This window comes from Puma concolor, chromosome E4 (genome assembly GCF_028749965.1).
Source record: "Puma concolor isolate L17-30 chromosome E4, mPumCon1.1.hap2, whole genome shotgun sequence".
Lineage (NCBI taxonomy): Eukaryota > Metazoa > Chordata > Mammalia > Carnivora > Felidae > Puma > Puma concolor.
The window spans coordinates 34,815,785-34,831,983 of record NC_141683.1 but is presented as its reverse complement, the minus strand read 5'-3'; the positions used below and the strand labels follow the sequence as shown (position 1 = coordinate 34,831,983).

Here is a 16,199-nt window from a genome sequence, read left to right as displayed (position 1 = left end):
CCACAAATGGCAGTAGGTAGAACTCATGGAAATGCTGAACCCTGGCCCCACCTGGGACCTAGGGAATCAGAATCTGCATTTCAAAAAGACTTACTACACACGAAATTGAAGCGCAGTCCCATGGGGTCCTACACCGGGAATTCTCCAATAATGAACATCGATTACAAATGGAAGGGGTGTTTTCCTGGGAGCCTTTTCAGGTGGCGCTGGGTGACCAGTTGACCATTTTCCCAAACACCATAACTGTCATCTAAACAATGGTGGTTTCCAGATTCTCACTGAAGCCACCAGCCCTAAGCACCAGGATGGCGGAGCTCTTGATTTCCATAGATCGGCACAAGGCTTGCCACGGCCACAGAAAATGGTTCAAGTTTTTAAAAGCTGCGTAAGGGAGATAAATGATGTTAACGTAAGTAGCTTATGTGAACATCAGTTTTACTACCCAGCTGCAAATGTTCTTGGGGTAGCAAGTCAGGAATCAGACTGGGGAACTTTCTCCACGCGATCCATACTTGTGGTGATTTGTTTACCTTCAGGTACGGAACTGAGAGGGAAGGAAGATGTTATTGACCACAGACCCCAGTATTGGATTTCTCCCATATTTAAGCAACAAGGGGCAGAGTTAAGCCCTTTTAGAATGGTAATTTCACAGAAGGAAAGCAGAAAAGACCTAGTTAATACTGGATACAACATGAAATTAAAAACAGCTTCTGGGAATCACCGCAATGGTCGGAGCCTCTGAACGATGACAAAGTTGGAAGGACTTTGGGACTGTCAATGCCCGGGAAGGCCACAGGAGGGCAGCAGTGCCCCGTCATGCAAAGGCTGACCGCTTCAGTTTAGTGCAACCTTTTCTAAAATAACCTGGAAATGATGAAAGCAACATTACTTAGGACAAAAAAATAAATAAATAAAATAAAATTAAAAAATAGATGGTGCACAGGCACTTGATTTTTGCATCATTTCTGGAAGTCAGTAGACTATGTTAAATCCTGCTCTTTAGTGGAAATATGCAAATATTTAAAATACGCAAGGAAAGTTCATTCTTGGTTGCAGCTAGTTGGCAGGCATCACTGAATTTTAGAATACTGAAGTTGCCTGTTGTCCTTAATATGCAGCCTTAGCTGCATATTAGAATCACTTGGGAAGCTGGGAAAATCCCTATGCCCAGGCAGGCCACATCCCAGATCAGTTACATAAGAAATGCAAGAGGGGTGGGACCCAGGCATGGGTAAAATGCCCTATGATTCCATGTGCAACATGGTTCAGAACACTGAGGCCTGATCTCAGACATGTAGCAATCTGATTTAATTCGAATCTGCAAAAAAGACCAAGAAAACTTTTTGTGTAAACAAAAGCAAACCCTGTTATTACACAAATCAAACTTTCTACTTTCATCACTGGGGCTTGGGTTTGTAAGCACTTAATCATACCCACGCACTGACGTGATGTGGAAGGTATATCTGCCACCAGATACAGGCATATAGACACCCGGTTAACTCAAGGTTCGGTGACATCACAAAGGCTCTAAGAGCTGGGCAAGTCGGGAGAAGCTTCACGGAATGGGCAGTAGGAGCTGAGCCTTGGGGAAGATGTCCAGGACAAGAAGTGCTACAGGCGACAGTGAACCAGGAACACAGCCCAGCACGTGGGGCAGACGGTCCGCTCGACGGACAATAGGTTCTTTGAAGAAATGGAGAAGTCTTCGGAAGACAAGTTGGGATTTAATTGTAGAAAGCTTCAGGGTGCCTGCGAGAAACCTTGCACTTGACGCTGTGCGCCTGGGACTGAACACCCCTGAGCAGGAGAGGCCCAGGACGGGCTGGGCGAGGAGCCTGGACACATTCAAGGCTCTGCAATGTGAGGGGCTGCCGTGGAACGCGTAGAGAAGTCGGGCCAAGTACAAGCATGCTCTGCTCTGAGCTAAAACACACTGGAAATGAACGCATCGTCACAAATGAAAATTCTCCCATCTTGGATTTTATTTTTCACAACACTCGAAGATCCCATTTTCAAAATATGAACAATAAAGACCCCCCCCCCCCCCACGGGACTTCTCATTTCACTGCAAATACATTCTTCCGGTTTTAGCAACCTTTCACATATGCTGCTTTCCACGTCATTAGAGAAACTTTTCATTTTATCCCATATATATAAATGTATATAATGGCATATATAATTGCCATTATTTGAAAAACAAAATTTATATTTACATGTCGAGAGCAATTTTGTATAAATATACAAAATAAAATAAATTTGAAGCAGAAACTAGTATAAAAGTCTGTTTTGGAAAAACAACATAACAATAACATAACAATTTTTTTTTGGAAAATAGCATAACAATCTTTGGTTGCAAAAGAGTCAACTGGGCTTGTTAAAAATCAACAGTACAGCCATCTCTCGTTTCTGAGCAAGTGCTACATCCCTGAAAAGTATGTGAAAATTGGGTATAGTAAAACTTCAACTCTGTACTTAATTCAAAATTCCTGTTTCTTTCTGCTCGAGCGTATCTTCCCGAAGTACCTCACCGATCCCCTCAGGGAGGGGACACTTACAGTGCATCATAAACATGCTTTATCCGTAAAACAATACTTGTAAAACATGATTCCCAATCATGTCCTCAAGGCAGCGTTTCTTTGGCCTAACTTACGCTACTAACTATAAAAGTGCAAAACAAAATTTGCAAAACCGTACTCTGAATGTGAGCGGCCGTCCCTCCCCTCTGCCCAGTGGCTTATCTCAGAGACTCTGCCTGGTGTAAGGACTCAGGTCACGGTCAGTGCCACCTGAGCCCCAGGTGCCACTGCAGCTTGTTTGCTTTCTCTGTCCCTTTGTTCGGCCAATAGCGGACACAGTCTCCTTTCTTGAAATAATGTGGCTGGATTTTTACTGTTTTTAGCAGTTAAGGTGAGATGCACATAAGAACTAAGATTCTGATACAACCTGTGGTTATCAGATGGAGATATTCCTGCCAAAGTCACTACTTTTACATGACGTTGTTTAAAGGCATCGTCTTATTCAAGTACAGGGAGAAAATCACCCGTTGCTGGAATTTAGAGTGGAATCTAATTTTATTAAAGAGCAGAATCTTCTTAGAGAAAATTATAGGCCACAGGTTCACTCTGTACCCCCAGCTGCCATTCCTTTTATGAGTGTGAGAACTCTCTAAAGTTGTACAGGAGTTTCCAACGGATTCTGAATTCCTGACTTCTCTGTTTACTGACATTTGAAAAAGTGAAGAACAAAGGCCATAAACTTTCTAGCTTCTGGAAGTCACCAAGAAATTACAAATAGTTAAAAAACATATAGAATTCAACCCTATTTACTTTGTTTTCTGATAATATTCTCAGTTAAGGAAGTCAAACTTGTTCAAAATCCCAATTTTCAGAGTTCCTCTTTTTAATGTTAAGGGTGAAAGTAGCATACACATATTTGAAAGACTTTTTACACTGAACAATATGTAAAACATGTTTTAGAGTTGTTGAGAGAATGAATCTTAAGACTTCTCATTAATCTTTTTACAAAAAAGATGTGTCACTTTCTTTACAAATGAAATGTAATTTATTTTGCACTACAGTTGTCTAAAGTTGGAAATTTCATTTTAAAAAATAATTTCCGCACCTAAATACCGGGGATATTGTATTGAGTTGCCCTATAAATGCACGTGTTATTTTAAGGAGAAACAGGCCAGATGTTCATACCCAAATGCATATACGGTTCAAAGAAGCATCGAAAGATGGTGAGTACGTTCAAAGCACATTAAAACGCTAGCACGATGGCTTAATTAACAGTTGCATTCGTGGAAGTGGGGGAAAAAACCCTAGGGAATAGTTTTTATACATCCTTTCTTTCCCCCTTTCTGGTTTTATTAACTGACACGTAACATTGTGTATAAGGTGTAGAGCATAATTTGAGAATGTATATACTATGAAATGATTACCACAATGAACTTAGTTCACATCCATTACTTCAATTATAAAAGTGTTTGTCTTCTGCTCAGCAACTCTCCAAAAATACAATGTACTACTGACAGCAGACTGGACGATAATTACATCCCAGCACTCGTTAGTCTTAGAACTGGAAGTGTGTCCCTTTTGACCACCTTCAGCCAAATCTGCCCCCACCCCCCAGCAACCACCAATCTGATTTGTTTCTAGGGTTTTTTTGTTTTTGTTTTGTGGGGTTTTTTTTTTTTTCCTTTTAGATTCTACAAATGAGATCATACAGTATTTTGTCTTTGTTCGACCTTATTTCACTTAGCAAAATGCCTCAAGGTCCATTCATTTTGTGGCCAACAGCAAGATTTCCTTCCTTTTTATGGCTGGACTGTATGCCACCGTATTTGGATACCATGTTTTCTTTTAACGATTCATCTGTCCAGGGGCACTTAGGTTGGCATCCGTGTGGTGGCCGTTGTAAATAACACTGCAGAGAACAGAGAGCTGCAGTGTTTTTGTTTGTTTGTTTGTTTCCTTCGGATATATGCCAGCAAGTGGAACTGCTAAATCATTCGTTGGTTTGGTTTTTAGTTTTTTGAGGAAGGCGTGTATGTTTTCCATAGAGGCTGTATGAATTTACCATCGATGTCAACATTCTAAAAGAATCAGAAGATGCACTGTGTGGAAACCATTTACTGCGTGGACTCTGCTGGCGAAGCGGATTTATCCTGGTAAGTGCTGTATGAGGCGCTAACTTCTGTTTTCCTAGAAGGCGAGGTAAAAAAAAGACAGTATCAGAGAGCAACATAAATCAATTCCAAAGCCTATGTAGAAAATCCACAGTTCAAACAAAAAACTGCGGGGGTGCCAGGACTGGGAAATAAATGGTTTTTTAGAAACGATTTCGAATGTGCAGCTACTGCCAGTCTAGAAACCCTTCTATCCCTGTATTACATTTTTGATTCTCTTCGAAACAACAGAACAGTGTGATACGAAGTACTTTGTAAATATTTTCCCATTTAAGTTACAATGAGGGCTAGTGGAGAGAAACCCTTATTTTCCTAATACCAGCATTTTAAATCTGGCTCTGAAATGAAATGTTTAAAGGGAGAACGATTCCACCAGTGCTCAAGTTCAATCATGCCCCATTTAGCCCTCACCGTCAAGGAAGCCATGCATTTTGGTAAGAGATTCTCCTAAATAACTGAAATTTACATCACAATTTTATGGTGGCAGTAGACATCTAAAATCGATTATTCTAGTCCAGTGCCATCCAAAGAAATACACTATGAGACACACAGGTAATTTTACATTTTCTAGAAGCCGCATTAAAAAAGTAAAAGAAGCAAGCAAAATTAATTTTAATGTATTTTGCTTAACCGAACATGCATGTTATTTTACATTTAATGTGTACTGAGTCTTTAGAGTCCGGCGTGTGTTTTATAAGCACAACTTACGCAGGACCAGCCATGTTCAAGTCCACAGTAGCCACACGGGACTACGGACGATGGAACTGGAAAACGCAGGTGTAGTCCCTGCCTCAGTAAACGGACTAGAACGGGCAGACGGAAACTAACGGTGGCCAGTCAGCTGTTCACCGGTGCGTGCGGTGAAGCCAACACTTCAGGGATGCTCGATGCTACCCAACACAACAGCTAACCATGGCGGCTCTGGATCCCCTCCTGTTTCTCCTTGTGAGGGAGGCCGTCCTGGGAGCCACCACCGTCCCCGAACTACACTCGTCATAGAGCCACTTCCTGAGGGCGACGGGGAGCGTCTTTCGATTGTGGGTCAGGACTGTCACTGAATTCTCCACGACTGCTCTCGTGTTCTAGTTTTTTGGAGTCAAAACTCCTTGTGTTTGTGTGGGAGTGGCATATCCTCTTCGGATGGAATTTTAAACCGAATCCGATGCGGGAGAAAGATCAAAAAGACTCTCCTACGTTGTAAGACACATTGATTTGGCATAACAACGAAGCTATTTCAAGACGGTGAAAATCTAAAACTGGATTACTAATCACAGAAAGTTCACGTTATCTTCAGCATCCATTAGCTTACCTTCAGGTGTTCACAGACACCGTAAAGCTCACGACAGACTGAAATCTCCCTTCCTGGTTGGCTTTAGCCTCAGAGGAATTCTGGGACCAGGAAGATACACTGGGCCGGGTAGGCCTCGACTGCCAGTTCTAGTGGCTATGTTTTGTCTTGCCCTTTGCTGCTGCGACCCAAGACACCACTCTGCTTTTACCAAGAAACTGCCCTTCCTGTTGGCTTTGACAGAGTCTGCTCCCAAACTCAAGACCGTAAGGGAGAGGAGAGGAGCACCTCACATTGTGAGTGGGTGGGATACGTATCTGCTCTCTTCCTGGCTATGCAGACACACATTGTGGCACAAATAGAGGAACACTTCATTTCACTCAGACACAGGGCAGTGGGGCTCGAAGGGTCTAAGGCAACGCAATTCATAATTTTCCAAAATCTAGGATTTTTTGTTGTTGGTTTCTCTCTCCTATGCTAAAAATATTCTGGTAAAGGAAAACATAAATGTCTTTACAGAATTAATACTTACAAGTTGAAACTGTGGGGTGCCTGGGTGGCTCAGTTGGTTAAACGTCCAAATTTGGCTCAGGTTATGATTTCACTGCTCGTGAGTTTGAGCCCCACATCAGGCTCTGCGCTAACAGCTCAGAGCCTGGAGCCTGCTTCAGATTGGGTCTCTCTGTCTCTCTGCCCCTCCCCCGCTCACGTTCTAGCTCTCTCTCTCTCAAAAATAAATTAAAAGGGGCGCCTGGGTGGCGCAGTCGGTTAAGCGTCCGACTTCAGCCAGGTCACGATCTCGCCGTCCGTGAGTTCGAGCCCCGCGTCGGGCTCTGGGCTGATGGCTCAGAGCCTGGAGCCTGTTTCTGATTCTGTGTCTCCCTCTCTCTCTGCCCCTCCCCCGTTCATGCTCTGTCTCTCTCTGTCCCAAAAATAAATAAACGTTGGAAAAAAAAAAATTTAAAAAAATAAAAATAAAAAAAAAATAAATTAAAAAACATTTAAAAAAATTGAATGCATTTACAAGCTTAAGTAAAATGTATTTAAGTTTCTGAAAGAAGTATTTTTCCTCCCTACACTTAAAAATAATAAGATTCTAGGATAATTTCCCACTGGGCTAAAAAAATTTCTGCATTTTGGATTCACAGCTACTCTGAGGTCAAGGAAGCTAGATAGTCTAATAAAAGGACAATGGGGACATAACTCAGTTGGAGCCTACGTCAAAGTAAAAGTCTGCCAGTATGTATTTTTTTGTTTTTACTTTTAAAACAGGAGTGGCATAAAAACCAATAATTTAGCAAAGGGAACAGGAATCTAAGTGTTCCCCCTGATGTTTACTAAAGCCAACATATCTTAGTTCAAGGTACTGATATCTAAATAGTCATTGGATATTTTCTATTCTAGAAAGGGTATCTCTGAAAAGAAACATACAGAAGCAGGTACCTTTTAACGATAAAAGCAAACCTTTCTCTCATCTCTTCTTCTCAGAGAGAATTTAATTTTACTTCTCTGTGGCTCTCACCAGTTTGGTATGTGCTGAACAGAGGAAGGGAAAATGCTGAATAAAATAGTCACAACAAACCAAAAGGAAGCAGAATGGCACAATAGGTGGGATAAAATGAATGACAAAGAGAATGGAAGCAGGGCTGACAATTAGAGTCACAAATTACGACTTTTCTGATTCTCCTTTAGGAATTTGAAACAGGAATTAGGTGCAGGGAGCTACTCTAATGTTGACATCTTACAGACCGTCTGGCAGATGAACTGATTCGGAATTTCTGTGCAATCTGTTTACCTCTAAAACCAATTAGCCTGATACGAGTAATGTAAACTCTCTCTCTCCTAGCGTAAGACTGTGTGAGGACAAACGGCCCTTGTCTCTCACATCTTAGATTTAGAGGGAATACACAGAGCATATATTAAATATCATCTTAGCAATCAATTTTAGGACAAGCCAGGCATTTTCAGATGCATCCTGACTTTCGCATCGAGTACAGTTTCTTCCTGCGGCACATGTGTTTTCACCCCGCAGAAAGACCTCTGTAAAACTTACTACATAACATCCCATTGTCCTGGGATGGATCTAAAGTTTGCTCTCAACTTACTACACCATCCTTTGTTATTTATACAATTTTTTGAAGGTTACAGCTCCGGAATTCGAGAGCCAAGTAGAACAATGTTCAAGTTAATTTGATCTTTTGGGTTTTTCCCCCCATGTCACTATACTCCCCACCACCTGATCTGGCCACTCTATGTAGTACATCCCAAAACATTGTGTCACATTCACTTAAGCACAGACAGCTTAAGAATTGCAAATTTTTAAAAAATGTAAAAAAAAGTTACAAAGTTAGTGGGTCAGTCATTATTAATATGACATTAAAAACAGGTTTAAGTTATACCAAATACTAAATATCCTTAACGGAAATAAAGGAGAAACGATTTAGCCACAGGTGATAAAATACATGAAGTATGTATGTGAGTCGAATGGACTTAAGCCAACTCTCACTTATCCAGGGACGATTTAGCCGGACAAAAGAAGACCATGCATTTATGAACCACGTGCATGAAAACACTGATGTCAACAAATGGCATGTTTTCTAGAACCACACAGTCATGACAAGCAAAGCAGAACTCGAGCAATAGCAAGACACGGGGCAAGGGCTGCGGATTCCAAGACTAGAGACGGGAGCAAATTAGTTAAAGGAGACTGGCAGGAGAAGGTGCATTTCCGAGGCTCTGGGATCCCATCCTAGTCCCAGCTGAGACCACGCAACCCTAGCAGAACACTCCGACCGGGGGCCACTTTTCATCACATAATTTAGGGATCTGTCCATCGATCTGAAAAATGACTACTTACACTGTTTGTGTACTTTGGGATGGAGGCTGCAGGAGGGTAACGGTGTTCCCAGGTCATCCTAAATACAAGTTTACATCAAAATCCGTTCTGTGCCAAGTTTTAGCAGCCATTTGGGACTATCTGTGCCTAGTGCCCTGCTTCCAGAGTTCTTACCCGCGTAGAAATAGAGAAGGAACTGCCTACGTTTCATAGTCTTGTAAGGAAGTTTCTAAGGCGACAACGCTCCGTTTCAGGGGAACAGATGAAGGACATCAAACAGTGCAAAGGACATAATAGAAATCTTTACTTTCTTTCTTTCTTTCTTTTTTTTTTTTTTAAAGAAAAGCAACAGGGGCGCCTGGGTGGCGCAGTCGGTTAAGCCTCCGACTTCAGCCAGGTCACGATCTCGCGGTCCGTGAGTTCGAGCCCCGCGTCGGGCTCTGGGCTGATGGCTCAGAGCCTGGAGCCTGCTTCCGATTCTGTGTCTCCCTCTCTCTCTCTGCCCCTCCCCCGTTCATGCTCTGTCTCTCTCTGTCCCAAAAATAAATAAACGTCAAAAAAAAAAAATTAAAAAAAAAAAAAAAAGAAAGAAAGAAAGAAAAGCAACATAAAGCCAAACTTTAGCCCACGCACTTTTTAAAAACATACACATAGATGTGGTACCTTTTGAAAATTCAATTATCTTAAACAGGAGGAAATTTCACCTTTATGTTTGATGGCATTTCTTCCAATTTCAAGACTATGGGCGCATCACTAATAACCTACACTTGGTAACTCAGAGTGTCGCCCTGGCTGGCAGCAACATCGCCGGGGGCTCATTAGACATGGAATCTCAGATCACTAATGTCACTGAATCTTTCATCTGGGGTACAATGCTCAGACAATTGTTCAACTTTAAAAAATCCATTAATGGTGGCTAGAGAGAGTATCATTAACACTTGTTAAGGAATCTATACGTATTTTGATTCAGTGTCACTGTAAATAGTAAAGTAAGTAAAATAAGGAGCAGAGAGCTATTTTAGGGTTTTTTGTTGTTGTTGTTGTTTTTAAATATTTATTTTGAGAGCATGAGGGAGCCGGGGAGGGGTAGAGAGAGGAAGGGAGGGAGAGAGAGAATCCCAAACAGGCTCCGTGCTTAGCTTGGAGCCTGACCTGGAGCTTGTGAGATCATGACCTGAGCCGAAATCAAGAGTGGGAGGCTTAATACTGAGCCACCCACATGCCCCCAGAGGGCTATTTTGATTTGTTATTGTGAGAAGCTATTTCTATACAAACATTTTGGACTGGCAAAAATATTCCACGACAGTATTTCCTACTCAGAGTGCTGTGTATGTACAATTTTAAAAATATACTGCTGATTGAGAAATCAAATATGCATATCATATGTTCTACAAATATTAGACTGAAGATTCAAGTGAAGGCACTGCGGTACTTTGTTTTAAAAGTTGAGCTCTTTATGCGTAAAGAATGTTCTTTTATTACATATTCCAAACCAGATGATTAATATAAAGGGAAACTATATCAAAAAACTATGAATACCAAAAGTCTTAAAATTATTAGTTTGATTTCAAAGGTATTTTCAAAGCAACAGGGAAAAAAATAAATCACTAAAGTTTAAAAATTTCAAAGCACCTAATTTGGTCTATGCTCCAGGATTTATTCCAAGTCTTTCATAAATTGTAAATTATTTCATTAAGATTTGTTTGATGTTTAAACATCCTATTCTGCTCAGAAGATATATACTTGTATTTTTTTTTTCTATTTTAAGATCCCCTGCTTTTCATTTTTACAGATTAAAACACAGATAAAGTTAAATAAGAAGGTGCTTTGTAAATCTTACCCCTTAGTAATGTTAAGTTTATCCCCAACAGTTTTACTGCAACCTAGTAAATTGAGAGAACATAAGAGGGAAATCAAACACTGCTGCTTTTCACTCCCCGGTTTAACAAGTGTAAGTAACAGCTCTAAAGGAAAAGAAATCAAACTGGGTATTCGAAAGAGACACCTGCACAGCTTCTTACAATTCCCTAACTTACCCGGACAAATGGAAACTTTCACATAAAAACTCCACTGAATACAACTGTCCGAGTCTCCACAGTGAACTGTTCTAAGTTTCATCTTGGCCCCTGGTCCAATTTAGGAAATAGGGGAAAGCTGGGTGGGGAAGGCCCCTTAACGCTCCGTGATTTGCTATAGAACTTAAACCTCAAATCCCACCCCACAGAAATTTTTCGTGAAGTCCTAACAGACAAAGCAAGTCTGCGCAGGTCGCTCTGGCCGCCGGGACAGGAAAAGCAGCCTAAAATATTGTTAGTAAACAGATGCGACTGGCAGGGCACACTGATGCGGGCTCAGCTTAGGGAAAGATGGCATAGGCACAGGTGCAAATGCTGCACGCACGTAGGTGAGGAGTGAGAAGGACCGGAAGTTAGAAGAAATGTCCTTTAATTTACCCTTTCCTCTTGTGTCGATAAAATATGACCAGGATGCAGCAAAGGAATACAATGCCAGCAACTACAAGAAACCAGAAACAAATGACATGTAACTCTGAGAACTAATTGCCAAGATTCAAAATGTAGCAGCAGAAATAAGTAAGTGTTGGTTACATTTCAGTGGTCAGAAAATGCTACTTCATTTAAGCCCATATATATTCATATTCCGTCTAGACTCTTCACTATCACAAGTTCGTGAACAGTCCACAGTAAGTCAGGGAAGAATCCTTGCTTAGTTTAGAAAAGTACCCAAAGCATATTTGGGACGCAGAGTCATGACTAATCATCCTGAAAACACATGGAGTATTTAGGTTTGTTACTAAGTGGACAAGTGGAATATAAAAGAATATACATTCACCAGCAAAGCATAGTGTATTATATACAAAGTCAGACCGTTCTAGACTGGTGTACTTCACTTCAAGCTATAAAAACTATAGAAATTGGAAAGTTAAATTAAAAATAACTGCATACATTAAAAAATGCACTTGCTCACAGTGTTATTTTTATTTAAGTAACGTCAAGTTTGGGCTACTTACGAACAACAATGACAATCAGAGTAATGATTCCTTTGCCTGAGAAAAAAACGAGAACAGTTTCAAGATAATTGAGCACACAAGGGTCCCAGAGAGTAGTCGCATTTAATCTTGCTCAGATTATACACTACAGCAAAGAAAGAGTTCCTCAGTCTAGTTTTAGCACGACTGCTACTGTGTCCAGATCATTCCGATCACAGAGCCTTGGACTCTGATCCCACATCCAGGGTCCACCTTGTAAGACTCTTCAGAGGAACCTCACTTTTCATTGTTTTGTGCTGTCGCTGCCATATCAGGTTGTTTAGTAAAGCTTACTAGGACAACTAAGAATTCAGTAGATCAGAGGGAAATTGCTTTAAAACGTATTACCCCATTATAGTTGGTTTACTTGAATCAGTATTCATCCTATCATTTATGATTTTGTGAGGAATTTGTATTTTTTCCACCAAAATGGACTCTGTGGACTGGGTCATAAATAAATCTCTACTCATCTATCACAAACAAGGATGTTAGTTTCAGAATCTTCAAAATAATATTTTATCATCAACCCCTCCTGATCCTCTACCCCCTAAAAAAATAAGACATAATCCTAATTACCAAGGAGATTCTATATATGTAAATGAAACACCAGGGCACATAGATGAAAATAATGTATAGAGACTTAAACATGCATTTTTGACTACCCAGAGAGCAATAAATCATACTACAAAATCTTAATTCTTAGAAATGATGTCAGGAGTACCTTGGCTTCTAAACTGCCATTACTTATATTAAAGTTCTGGAAGTCAGAGCATAAAATGTCATGTTTACGTCTGTTCTTTTCATTTCATAAAATATTAGGAAGCGTTTCATAAAATATTAGGAAGCCATCTTAGGATGGCACTGGTTTTACTGGTACAATGACGGTCTGACTACAGTGTTCAGAGGGAAAATATAACAAGCCTAAAGAGTTATAAAAAGGTTAGCCTTACTTACTAGTCTAATAAAAGTAATAGGCATTTCTCATTTACTTATCAAGAAACCTTTATATTTCCATTTAACTGTCACAACTATAGCTTTTTCTTCATTTTCTTTAACATACATTGTGCGAACCATGCGAGCCTATGTAAAGTTTGCCATACCAGCCTGTAACAGAAAAAAACTAACCCAACCTGTAGTATTTTAAGGCTTATGTATACAAGGTACAAGTAGAAAGAAACTTTATCTCCAAATTGCCACAAAAAAATAACACTACCCCATGAACAGCAAGTTATGTTGTATGTATTTTAACCTATATATAATCATAGTATTTAAGAAAGTGACCTCACCCTACTAGGAATCCTATTTGGGGACCGCTCTTAAAAACTATACTGTATACATGTATCTACATACACTGCTTACATCTGTCATCGTATCTGCACTATCAAAATAACTCCAAATGTGACATATTACCAATTTGTGACAGGCTCTTTCTTAATTACACATAACTGAAATATGATATTTACACGTAGAACTCTAGGGTCTCATAATACAAAGCAATCAACAACCAAAATAGTACCTAAAGTATTAACGTCTTCAGGTGGTGCAGTGGTAGTGGGAGCTCCTGGGGGGGGAAAATGGAAATAAGTTAAAAAGAAAAAAAAAAGAAAATAATAAAGCTTAAAGGCCTCCAAATTTAGAGGTTTTGATTTCTCGCTTTTGTATAAAAACCCTTGTAATTTCATTTTCCTTATATAAACTATGTTGAATGTTTCCCATTAAAAGTAGTATCATAATATATCATAAATTTGTATATTATTAGTATTCTTCCTATTCAGTAACATTTCCTGTGATAATATTCTATGGTATAACAAGCAACTGCATCATACTTAGCCTATGGATTCAATGTGAGTCTACTTAAAAGTAAAAATTTGGGGGGCTTAATAAACTATTTAGATGTTGATCTCCAATAGAAGGAGACACCATTGTGATAAAGGCCATTTATGAAAACACCATCATTAGCATATTCAAAAACTGAGAAGTTTTCCCCTTAAGATCAGGAACAAGACAAGATGCTTGTGTTTTCCACTTACTATTTAACATAATATTAGAAGTTCTAGTCAGAGCAATTAGGCAAGAAAAAGAAATAAAAAGCATCCAAATTGGGAAGGAAGAACTAAAATGATCTCTATTCCACATGATGTGACCTTTACACAGAAAAGTCTTAAGGATCTCTCTCTCTCTCTCTCTCTCTCTCTCTCTCTCTCTCACACACACACACACACACACACACACACACACACACACACACACCTATTAGAGTAAATGAATTCAGCAAAGTTGCAGGGCACAAAACCAACACACAAAAATCAGTTATATTTCTATACACTAACAATGAACAATCCAAAAAGGAAATTAAGAAAATCCCATTTACAATAGCATCAAAAAAGAACAAAATGCTCAGGAATAAAACAAGAAGACGAAAAACTCATACACTGAAAACTACAAAACGTTGCTGAAACAAACTGAAGATATAAATAAATGGAAAGACATCCCGTGTTCATGAATTAGAAGACTATTATTAAAATGTTCATACTACACAAAGCAATCTACAGATTAAATGCAACCCCTATCACCATCTTGAATATGCATTTTGCAGAAACAGAAAAAACTAACCTATAATTCATATGGCATCTCAAGGGACTAAGAATAGCCAAGATAATCTTTTTTTTTTTTTTTAATGTTTATTTTTGAGACAGAGAGAGCACAAGCAGGGGATGGACAGAGAGAGAAGGGGATAGAGGATTCAAAGTGGGCTCCACGCTGTCAGCACAGAGCCCGATGTGGGGCTCAAACTCACGAACCTTGAGATCGTGACCTGAGCTGAAGTCAGAGGTTTAACCGACTTCACCCAGGTGCCCCCAAGATAATCTTGAAAAGAAAAGAGCAAAGTTGAGAGGACTCACGCTTCCTGATTTTAAAATTTACTACAAAGCTACCATAATCAAGCAGAGTGGTACTGACATAAAGACAGACACAAGACTAATGGAATAGAATAGAAAGCCCAGGAATAAACCCTTATGTCTGTGGTCAAATGATTGCCCACAAAGGTGCTAGGAATATTTAATGGAGAAAGGGCAAAATTTTCAACAAATGGTTCTTAGAAAACTGGATATCCAAACACAAAAGAATGAAGTTGGACCCTCACTTTATACTACACACAAAAATTAATTCAAAACTCACACAAAACTAAAATAGGGCTACAAGTGTAACACTTTTCAAAGAAAACATATAGAACAAGCTTTTGTGATGCTGGATCTGGCAATGATTGCTTGGATGTGATACCAAAAGCACAGGCAACAAAAGAAAAAAAGAGGTAAGTTAGGTTTCATGAAAATGTAAGACTTCTGTCCATCTGTGGACACTGTCAAGAGTGAAAAGGCAATCCACAGAATGAGAGAAAACATCTGCAAATCATACACCTGATAAGACCTCCATACACAAAATACATAATGAACTCCTAAAACTCAGTAACAAAAAACAAGCCAATTAAGGAATGGGCAAAGGGTGATGGGCATTGAGGAGGACACCTGTTGGGATGAGCACTGGGTGTTGTATGGAAACCAATTTGACAATAAATTAGATTTAATAAGAAAAAATGGGCCAAGACTTTGAAAAGACATTCCTCCAAAGATCTGCAAAAGACCAAGAAACATAAAAAGATGATGAATCATGAATCATTAAGGGAATTCAATACAAGCCACAAGGAGCTGCCACTTCGCATGTGCTAGGATGGCTGTTCTCAAAACCCGGGAGAGAACAAGTGGTGCCAAAGAGGTGGAGAAACTGGAATATCTGTGCATCACTGATGGGAATGTATCATGGTGCAGCCACTGTGGACGACGGCAGGACCGCTCCTCAAAACAGTAGACACAGAACTAGCACGTGACCCAGCAATTGTACTCCTAGGTATATGAGCCACCAGAAGTGCAAAGAAGGGCCTCAGACAGTTAGGTGCTAATATTCAGAGAAACATTATCCAGAATAGCCAAAAGGCAGAAACAACCCAAGCACCGATCAACAGATGAATGGATAAACAAATGTGGTACATAATACAACGGAATAGGATTCGGCCAGAAAAAGAAGTAAGTTCTGATCCATGCTACCCCCCAAACCAAGAGCACACTGTATACACTGTATGTTCACCAACTTGACAATAGATTATATTAAAAAAATAAATAAATAAAACATTATGCTAAGTGAAATAAGCCAGAATACACTGGCTAACTGAAATAAGCTAGAAATGACTCCAGTTCTATGAGGTATTTGCAATAGTGAAATCCGTAAAGACAGAAACTAGAATAGTGGTTACCAGGGCTAAAGGGGGGTGGGGGGGAGAAGGGAT

At 39.8% G+C, this 16,199-nt stretch overlaps 1 protein-coding gene across 6 annotated transcripts in view; it reads right to left on the bottom strand.

The window, feature by feature from the left end:
* Nucleotides 1-3,954: 3,954 nt before the first annotated feature.
* The window catches only part of LOC112857685 (membrane cofactor protein-like), a 36,417-nt gene continuing 24,172 nt past the window's right edge, over nucleotides 3,955-16,199 (bottom strand). For 4 of the 6 annotated variants that reach the window (XM_086693522.1, XM_086693525.1, XM_086693524.1 and 1 more), the window contains 4 exons: nucleotides 13,374-13,418; nucleotides 11,840-11,875; nucleotides 11,265-11,325; nucleotides 3,955-4,703 (listed from right to left, as the gene is read on the bottom strand). In XM_086693522.1, the coding sequence (XP_086549648.1) occupies nucleotides 4,631-4,703; nucleotides 11,265-11,325; nucleotides 11,840-11,875; nucleotides 13,374-13,418 (215 nt within the window). In that variant the 3' untranslated portion in view covers nucleotides 3,955-4,630. Of the gene's footprint in view, nucleotides 4,704-7,418; nucleotides 7,512-10,651; nucleotides 10,695-11,264; nucleotides 11,326-11,839; nucleotides 11,876-13,373; nucleotides 13,419-16,199 lie in introns of all 6 variants that reach the window. The other 2 variants (XM_086693523.1, XM_086693526.1) reach the window with 2 other exon arrangements.